Here is a 10,241-nt window from a genome sequence, read left to right as displayed (position 1 = left end):
TTGGAGAATGATGATCGTACTTTGTGACGACGAGGATCTAGATGAATAGGCAATAAAAGTTGAAGCAAACGATTGCTTGTTATTAAAAATAAGGTCTCAATGATTTATTTCAAATATTTCAAAACATCCATTTTTAATTTAAAATTATCTTTTTTTATTTTTATAATATCAATTCTAAAAACAAACACTATTTTAATCAACAAAATTTGTTGATTTCGTTTTTTATGCTAAAGGTAACAACCAAGTAATTTCAATATTTTTCCTTCATTTGAAATATTTTAAAACCAGAAACTATTTGTGCAATCTTAATGGCCTAGCCTCTTTTTATTTAAATAGTTGCTATACATTATCACGAAATCAGTCAAACCCGATTGGAAATTAAACTATTTACATTTGTTTGGAACTAACCCCAACCAGAAAGGGTCGCGTCTCTTCGTAAAACCGTTAAATTGATCATGTTCAAAATTTTGTTGGCCATCCAGACTCCTTGCAGTGCAAGTCGCAACAATCAAACGCATATAAAATACTGTGGAACGTTCTTCAATCATTTTTATAAAGTTAAACTATGTTCATTAACGCACAGTGGACCAACAAAATTCGTAGTATAATGAATAAAATCCATACTTTTTAAAATCATTTAGTCATTAAAACATTGACACCAGGCCCATTGTACATAAAGATGACATTTATTCAATAAAAATATTCGGAAAATTTAATGTTCATCCTATTGGCACTATACACGCTTTATTCGCCCAATATTCTTTTTTATTGCTTTGATCATCCCCGCTACGTCATAAAAATCAACGTCCAGCAATTAGTTTATACTACAAATGTATGGAGGTTTGCAAAAAATCTTTCACTTTATACATGGAACTCCTTACATTTCTTTGCCTCAAGATATCTGGCAACTGCACGATTTTGCAAAACCAGAAAAAGACAAGTTGCATGATAGTTTGATGATTTGCTTGAATCCCATCTTTTATACATTTACAAAATAAAAAAAAATAGAGTTGTGAACATGTTTATTATGCAGCACTAGATAATTCAAACTAAACATTTCTAGGTTAGGCTCTCCCGAGATTATTTTTTGCCCTTTTTGACAACTTTGCCCTTTTTGGCGACCTTCTTTCCACCCTGAAAAATAGATAAAACACATTTTTTAATTAAAAATAGCAATGCAAAACATATATTTCAGACAGATCTGATCTTACATGTCCTAGTTTACACGTGACAAGAAATCAAGACAAGTCAGGTAAATCTCTAATCAATAGACTGTCCAATAAGTTACCAGAAATGAGAATGGGCAAGATCAAGAGAGTCCGAGATATACAACATCTCTCCTATCCCTCCCTACGGGGGGCACCTGCTGGAACAAAGAGACAACTTATGGCATGGACCTCGAGTGTCACATCTGCTCCAACCTGCGCCCAGGTCCCCTCACCCGCTCCATTAATCAGAGCCCGTTTACCTGTTCCTACCTGCGACGTTCTGGGGAGCGACAGGCGAGATTAATTTAGACCTCAACCCCTCTCCCTCCAACCGGCATTTCACTGTTGCTTGGCTGGTTCTCATTTAATTGAAAATTTTCATTCATAAATTTAAAATTGGAAATCATTTTGAAGGACAGAGTTGTTTTTTCGGCGACCCGAGGGTCAAGATAAACACAATTGGAGCACTCCGCTGAATGGTGAGCTAAGATTAGATGCTCGAGTTTGAAATGTGAATGAATGATCAAACTAGCTTCTTTGTGTGGATATCATGTAGTGTTTGGAAGCCCTTTCATTCATGTTTACCCTGACATAGGTTCCTGTTTTAAATCTAAGTCAAAGCCCTTATTTGACCACCAGCGGCTTCTTCCCAGGTAAAACAATCACATACTCACAGAGTGACCTATATTCCTGGCAGTACCCCGAGTCCTTGGGAGAAATGCACCACTCCAAATCTCCAATATCATTACACATAAAATAGAGTTCACATCATAAACTTTTAAACCCCTCTCATTTTTTCTGTTTTTTGTTTACTCAATCCATCCAGTCAACAAGAGAAAGGACTTGCTTATTTGCCGTTTTCCTTCCTTTTAATTGGTTTAGCCAACAGAATTGACCTTTCTGCGTACATTTCATTTTTTTGGCACACTAACTATATAGTGGAGACTTATGTTTTCATATTTTTTGCATAAACATTCAGTGGAAAGTTTGTATGCAATCTAGGCAATTTCAGAAAACTTTACTACACTGTCTGTTGCAGGCAAACCTCTGCTCTAATATATATGACTTACATTAAAATAAAATGATAATTTTTTTCAGAATGTGCATACACAGAACTTAACTGTTCATCAAGGGTCCATAAACAATTCAAACAACAAAAATCAAGTACCTTCAGTTGGTAAATGCACATAATTGAACACCAATAGTGTTTCGCAGAAAGAAATTTAATGTTGCAAGCAAGGAGATCATCAGTTACTAATTCAGTTGCTAGGATCAAACTTGACCTTAACTTGTGACCTTAGGCTTATCTTTGATTACCTTTGACCTTGAACTAGTTTCCTAAAACCTACAGCCCAGTACTTTGGGCAAAACATGGAAAAAAACCTGTTAGATATTATAATTTTAAAAGCTCATTAACTGAATTATAAATCTCCCACAAAATAAAGTTTTTAAAGATTTTTGGTATTGTAATTTGACCCTTAGAAGTTGATAGTAATGCTATGAACAGGTGAAATTCCATGGTGTCTGAAAAAGTACTAGAAAACACAAATTTTATCTTTAAAAATTTCTTAATAAAAGGATATTCTTCCTGCTTCAATGCTTGGCAATATTTCAAGGAATTTAATTTACATATCTCAAAATCAAAGTGGGTACGAGAGGAAGGCGCCATCTTTAAAAAAAATTCATTCATAAAATTCATCTAAAACTTGGTACAAACTTAAGACATTATTTTCATAACAGTTTCATCCATGACTTTTTTTACATATATCAAATATGATCGTCCAACTCAAATACATGTGCAGATTTAATATTTCTAAAAGTTTTACATATATAGCAGAAATATTTCACATACAATTAGATGCCATGAGAACTAAATAAATTCACCCCCTCCACCCCCCCCCCCCCAAAAAAAAATGTTGACTTAAGGAATATCAGTACTTTGTTCTTATAAAACTTATTGATAATATCTGCCTTTCCTTCAATTAATATACCTGTATTGCATGTAATTGAAATAGAACTAAGAATTCTAAGATTGTCAGATAAAACAACCGATTACAAAGAATATACAACAAGACGTGGAAATCCCCTTTGTGATAATTTTCCAGGAAGTTCAAACTGAATATGGTATCTAATGTAACAAGTTTTTAATTCGGTGAATTATCAATTTAAGAGCAACAATCCCTTTTCTTTTTTCAACAAATTAATCTCTTGCACAGAAAAGATTATATCCTTTCACCAACTCTCTACTATTTTCAACAATTTGCCAAATAGCGGAAGGGTTAAGTAAATAATTAGGATACGCGCTCAATGTGTGAAAGTTGACAAATCGGAGCAGTCCGCTTTTAAGGTCCCTCCTAAATGACCATCATGCACTTCAAGTGAGAGACAAGCGATGGGTACCAACCACTCGGCAAATATTGACCCAGAACCCCCCACTTTGTGTTTTTATGTTAGTAGATCAGATTAAATTAGCTTCACCCAACAGTAAAAGGGAGAAAACTCTCTTTGGAACTTGGGGTTTTTTTCCTTCTCAATTTTGAATAAAAATGCATAACATTAACTCCTTGCATATTAAAAAACAAATATGGGGCAGTTTACTGGTGCATAAAAATATGTGCAAGTATAGAAAGTTTAACCTTTGAATTCAAAGTCAGGGTGCGTTTTTTTTCTCTTTTAGACACTTTTAGCTGGTAATCAAATGGCATGAAAAATGCATAAAAAGGTGTATAAAAATTGAGCATTAACAAGATAACTATCAAATTACTTAATCATTTTACCCACTTTAAAGTGGCGTAATGCATACAGTGAAAAGACCACCTAAAACATTATACAACAAAAGAATTTTTTTATCGCAGCACTTTCCATTAGGGAGTGGGTCAAGGGCATGCGATCATTTGATTAATAAATTATCAAATGCCAATAAAACATAAACCCTAATGGAAAATTTATAGCCCGATCGATACTAAATGTTTGAAAACTAACAATTGAAATATGAAATGAAAAATTATTGTGGCTTATACAATGAGTTCATGCACGACTGTGGCGATTGAATTATCGGTATTGCCTATCCCACCTGCATTATCCTCCTTGTGCAGGTGTTGGGGAATTTTATTCATGGAAGGCACATGGAAAACTAGGAGGCATCAATTACAGTTTAGGGTGAGTTGATACACATTACGTAACAACCATTAGTTGTAAATGTCCATTAAACTCGCAAAAAATTTACCCAAAACTATGCATGATGATGATAATTCATAAACAGAAGTTAAAAAGAAAATATTTTCTGAAAATGAAATTTGATTATTTTTGATAAAATAAAAATAAATTAAGATTTGAAACTCGAGCAGAAAAACAGTCAAGACCTTCCCAAAGATCTAAACAGCTTTCAAAAGTAAAGATACTGCCTCCATTTTAAGAACTTTGAAAGAAGTTGCCCAGGATAAGAAAAGATCTTCCCTACAAGATGGCAATGCTTGTTGAGGAATTATGAACACACACACTTCTGAGGGACCAGTAAATCACCGTCTTGGAGGGGTCCGCAAGTGCCGGGGTTTGTTTGAAGTCAAGCTCTCATGGCACGAAGTCCACACTTCTAGACACAATCGGGGGAGCTTGAGCAGACCCATAATCCCCACTTCAAATAAATGGAGGGCCACTTCTTGGCGTGTACTTGTGGCCCTGATATTGTTTATTTTGCCGTTTATGAGGACTTTCCTACTGCATCTTATGGCCCCCGTTAAGTAGTGCAGTACCGTCCTTGAGGATACAGACATAGAACCTTATTCCACACCTGGATGGGGACAACAGATTGAAATTTTGGGAATATTGGACTTTGGGAACATTTGATTTATTGTTCGACTCCTTGCATGTGGAATTTTCCAAATGCCAAAAATGTTAATTTTTCTTTGAGCAATGCATTTTTTACCATCAAATCACTGTCACATATCAAAGCGGATTGACAACATCGTGTTTTTTTACACGCAGTCTCCATACATCAAAGAAACGTTTATAGTTACCTATATTATCTCTATCAGTCCAAGGCTATGCAGCTGGTGCAAGATTAATTGTTATAAAAATAAAGATGATATTCAGATAAATAGTTCCAATTTAGGAATTCTTAAAAAATTATGATACATCATTCAATCATGCAACCATGCATGATTTAATGTTATTCACTTCTGAATAACAGCTAGCTTTCAACAGAACCCAAAGAGTGCTTACTTTAATGTACATTTGTTGATTTAAATAGATTTTTGATTTTTTTAAAAAATAAAATAATTTAATTGATATTGAATAGCTATGCCTTGAATTAGGTTATGAGCAATTTAATGTATAATTTCAAGGTCCATTTTTTTTCCTCCAAAGGTTTGGTGATACATCAGTCCATTAATTTATATGATACTGCATGATCTTTAAACACAGTAAATTAACTATCATGACTGGGTGACATACATCTGTATGTTAACTACTATGACTAGGTGACATACACCTGTAAATTAACTACTATGTCTGACCATACACCGATAATCTCCCATTTCTGACCATAAACTGGTAGATTATACATCTGTAAATTATAATTACCATGACTGACGATTCACCGATAAACTACCATTTCTGGCCATACTCTGGTAAATTAACTACCATTTCCTTACCATACACTGGTAAATTAACTACCATGACTGACCATAGATCTGTAAGCAAGTGTTAGCATGCTACAGCTTACCTTCGCACTGTCCTTTCTTGAACTTTTCCTATTTCATAAAGAAAGAAAAAACTGTTGTAGATATTGCAAGAAAGATAACTCTATTTGTCTGTTAAAAAGGGCATCTTAAAGTTTTAAATTAAATTGTTTTTCAAGGTGGCTCACTACACCATGAAATATTTCCTCAAATCAGCAGAAAATTACTTGATTATGATAGATATCATAATGGATACGAAGTATTCAAGTCTAATAGGCAAAAAATGTGCAATTTTGTATGAAAAATTACATTTTTAAAAATTTAATTCAGTTAACATGAACAATAGCTCCTGGCGGATTCAAACTCATAATCTGCAGTTCAGAAGCCCAGTGCTTTAACCACTGAGCTACGACATTATACAACCCAATCAAATGATATAAACAGTTTAACAAAACATTTAAATCGCCATCTTGTGATGTAGTGTCTTAAAAAGTTTAAGTGTAGGTGTAGTGAGGTACCTTAATGTCAAACTATGAGATAATTATGATACAGAGTTCGTAAAATACATCAAGCGCCCACAAGTGAGACCTCTAAAATGAAATACTCTGCACTGTTAATTAGAGGTCTGTGGCTTTTATAGGGATTGTATGGATAGCGCCAATGAAAGAGCAATATGGCAGACAATGCCTTTGCGAGTCATGCTCAGCCTTAACATTATCAGTACCAAATAACGAAATGACATGTTGCCCTCTGACCATGCACATTTAAATCTATTGAGTGTACAGATACACGAACTTTTTCTCTGGACTACTCTCTTCTTCCTCTTCCTCGTCATCTTCCTCTTCTTCCTCCTCACTCTCCATCTCCTCATCTTCATCCTCAGACTGATCGAGTAAACAAAAATCATGTTAATTTCTCTGCCTGTCCTTGTTGAGAATAAAAAATATCTAACAACTCAAAAATTTGGATGAAACTGTAATATTACTTGATGTTTTATTGAAAGGACAGACACAATGTCAAGAGGAGACGGATCACCTTGGATTATACAAGATAAAATGGCTGGATGACTTTGGATTAAATTATCAGGGAATATACAACTATACAAAGAACCAAAAGAATCAAATATATACCTCCTCCTCCTCACTTTCCGATTCGGTTGCCTTCTTTTTCTTCTGAAGTGATAAAAACATCCCCCATTAAATCGAAGGTGCCCAATTCTTACTCTACATTTGTGTCTGTGTGACTCGACTACTTTTGGCCCTCACCTTGGCTTTGCCCTTGCCCTTGACTGCCGACGCCTTCCTCTTCTTACTTTTGGCCTCCTTCTTGGGCGACTCCACTTCGTCTTCTTCCTCCGTTCCCTTCAGCTCGTCCTCTTCTGTCTCTGTGTAATCTTCCGTGTCCTCTTCCTGGCTGAGGTTTCCATCTTCCGGGTATTCTATGAAAAAAAAATAAAAATCCAGTTTTTCACAAATACTGTGAGTTATCGGAAAAGTAATTTCATCCTTGCAACTTAGCTTGCTTTCAGAATTGAAAACAATTTTTGAATTGAAAGATGTTTATGGTACAAGTACAAATGGGCTGTATGTTTGAAATTTAGAATTTTGCAACAATATGATTATTAACTGCCAATAAAATAGGAGAAACTGAGCATGCTTTTCATCAAATATACGTACAGTATTTGCATTGTATTAATTCTATAGCCATGCAGTTTAAGGATGCCTCTGGCATTTTTAAGGTACAATAAAATCAAGCAATGTAAGCTTCTGAATGTTACACTTTTTTATATCAACAAGATCAACTTTTAACAAATCTCTTTAATATATTCTTATTTAATTTTTCGCATACCCACAAGTTCCTGGGCAGAGAGGAAGACAGGCCCTGATCCTTCCACCAGTCTTAATGTCACCTCTTCTCCGAAACTTAAATCTAGTGCACACTGAAATAAAACACAGAATTATCAACTCAAATTAGGCCAAAGAAAATGATGCTTTGATTCTTGGGCATCCATGCATCAGATTTAATACTGCTTTTCTGCCATATTAAAAAGAAGAATAACTCAGTTTTCAGATTTAGTAAAAACACACACAAAAAATGAGTTATTGCTCTTTGTAAATTTATCTTGCAAACTAGAGACTTCTTATTTGGGTGGCTTTCATGATGCTAGTACATTTTTTTTTGTTTTTTTTTTTGTTTTTGTTTTTTTTTTGGGGGGGGGGGGGGTGTTAGAAAGCATATAGTGCTAGGTGCTAGCTTGAACACGTAGCATTAGCATTGTGGTGCATCTAATTAATTGATCTTTCAATCATAATAAAAACCAAATAAAATGAAAAGTCAATAGATGTTCAATAAGAATGCAGACATACAAAACTTAAGCTCAGTGAGGGCTAGCATTTAAGGCAAAATAGGAATCATAATGAATGAACATATAAAAAACCATCTATTGAAAGATCACTGCATATAGGCCTAAAAAGATTACAAATTTGCAAAAATGTAAAGAAAACTCATTCATTCCCTGTGTTGTCAACCTGCAAATAAACAACAAAGTGATACATAACTATCAAAAATTTTCTTTTCCAATTTGCAGATCAAATTTCTAGCCATCGTTAAAAAAATTGTTTGGAATGCCACCTGAGGGTTTCCAGACCAAGGAAAGATGGAGGGAATTTATTTTTCAAAATTAAAAAGTTACTAATTTAAATTTCATCTTATTGATAAAAAATAAAAATCTCCATATAAAACTAAATTTCTTCAGTTTTTGCTAATAAAAAATTAAATCAGCTGAGGTATTTCACTGAGGCGGGAGGCAATTCCAGACAGACAATATAATTTTACTTTGACCTCAGATAAAAATTATTTGTTGATGCACTTGCCCCTACATTATTATTCTTCAATTCTGCACATCCTTAAAGATTTGTTTGTGATAATCTACACATTTGGAAAAGAATTTTTTCCAACATACCATGTCCTTTTTGCCCAGGGTCAGGGAGACAATGGGGGCCTTTAAGTCTTTCCTGTTGGAGTCCTTGGTTTCCATCTGGATCAAATTCCTCTCGCTTTCCACCGCTGAGGCACCTAGGACTGCCTGAAACATCAAAAATATATATATTTTTATTTTAGGTTAAGTATCAATAAAAAACATTTGTGCTTTCAAGTCGTGCAAGAAATTTGGTCATAAATCCACTGTATTACAATTCATTTTTAAGACTGCACATTGTGCTAACGCAGATAATTTTTCCAGAGGGGTTCGTGGGATATTTAATTATTCCCGAGGGAAGGGGGATCCAAAGCACATTTTTGTTCATATTATGATGTAGATCAAACAAATTGGAATTTAACTGCAAGTTAGTCAGGCATCACATTTTCTGTCTTCATTAAAACAAAATAGCCAGGTACATAATATTAAAAGCAGCCATGGTAAAAATCAGTGAGATATAACTACCGGTACTGCCAATTATAAGAAATCCTACGTGCTACATAAGATAAATATTATAATCACTGAAAAATTCTCCGAATACTCAGTTGCTATATAAGATAAATATTACAATCACTGAAAACTTTTCCGAATACTCTGTACTAGTTTTCATGGAAACGAGAGGATTCATTTAGAAAGAAAAGTTTTATAAACTGTTGTGCTGTATCAATATACAAGGAATAGCGACGCAACACGTTTTGTAAAAATGAAATACATCAACAACGTGGCAAAATGGCTGCATGCATGAGTGACTATCAAACCGAGCGGAACAAAAACTCACATTTTTTAGGAATAACGTGTGAATGAGGTAGTCTTCATCTTCATCCTCTTCTTTGAAGGAAAAAACGAATGTGGGTTTTTCCTTGTTTAGTTCACAGGCTGAAATATTTAGTTATAAGGAAAAAATTGAACGGCTACTCCATTAAAAACCCATGCATTGTTTGAGGGGGAAAAAATTGTCAACTGATATAGTTAGAGCGAGCGGTTCACATTTTAAGTAAAAAAAAAATTGAAACAATTGAATCCAATTTGAATCCTTACCCCACACATATTCCCTTGCCTGTTCTGCCATGATGTTATTGCACGTCTTCCCTTTTCTATGTGTTGTGGCCAAATGCGACAGATTCTTGCCTTGTTCGAATGAAATTCTCGTGCGCGAGACCACGTGGCGCGAAAACACGCCCACGATAAGTTGACAAGAAAACCGGTTTGCACTGACTGGAATGTGGCTCCGTAATTGCGAGTATTTCATGCGCGGATCCATAAACAAATTCCCTTGATCCCCATCCCCAACCACCCCCGATCTGCGCATTTATTGTTTGTATCATAAAGCTGGCCCTACCTGATGAATTAGAACCATTTTAACAAGAGATTTGACTT

At 34.7% G+C, this 10,241-nt stretch overlaps 1 protein-coding gene across 2 annotated transcripts; it reads right to left on the bottom strand.

Annotated features, from left to right (window-relative positions):
- Window positions 1-1,005: 1,005 nt before the first annotated feature.
- Window positions 1,006-10,062, bottom strand: LOC105346676 (mitotic apparatus protein p62). 2 transcript variants are annotated; one of them, XM_034472977.2, is made up of 9 exons: window positions 9,903-10,062; window positions 9,643-9,740; window positions 8,850-8,972; window positions 7,736-7,826; window positions 7,153-7,325; window positions 7,018-7,059; window positions 6,683-6,771; window positions 5,932-5,959; window positions 1,006-1,134 (listed from the first exon to the last, which is right to left on the bottom strand). In XM_034472977.2, the coding sequence occupies exons 1-9, from the start codon at window positions 9,931-9,933 to the stop codon at window positions 1,081-1,083; spliced, it is 729 nt and encodes a 242-aa protein (XP_034328868.2). In that variant the 5' UTR covers window positions 9,934-10,062; the 3' UTR covers window positions 1,006-1,080. The 2 variants fall into 2 exon arrangements, with proteins under 2 accessions (XP_034328868.2, XP_034328870.2); XM_034472979.2 differs by lacking the exon at window positions 7,018-7,059.
- Window positions 10,063-10,241: the final 179 nt, after the last annotated feature.

This window comes from Magallana gigas, chromosome 8 (assembly GCF_963853765.1).
Source record: "Magallana gigas chromosome 8, xbMagGiga1.1, whole genome shotgun sequence".
Lineage (NCBI taxonomy): Eukaryota > Metazoa > Mollusca > Bivalvia > Ostreida > Ostreidae > Magallana > Magallana gigas.
This window is presented reverse-complemented; position numbering and strand designations above follow the sequence as displayed.

Bases quoted from the DNA above. Each gene is read 5' to 3' on its own strand.
- LOC105346676 (XM_034472977.2), bottom strand. From the start codon at position 9,933: ATGGCAGAACAGGCAAGGGAATATGTGTGGG. The intron at 8,973-9,642 runs GTGAGTTTTTGT...TTGATGTTTCAG, and splicing joins ACACGTTATTCCTAAAAAAT to GCAGTCCTAGGTGCCTCAGC. The intron at 5,960-6,682 runs GTTCGTGTATCT...TTTATGAAATAG, and splicing joins GAGAGTAGTCCAGAGAAAAA to GAAAAGTTCAAGAAAGGACA.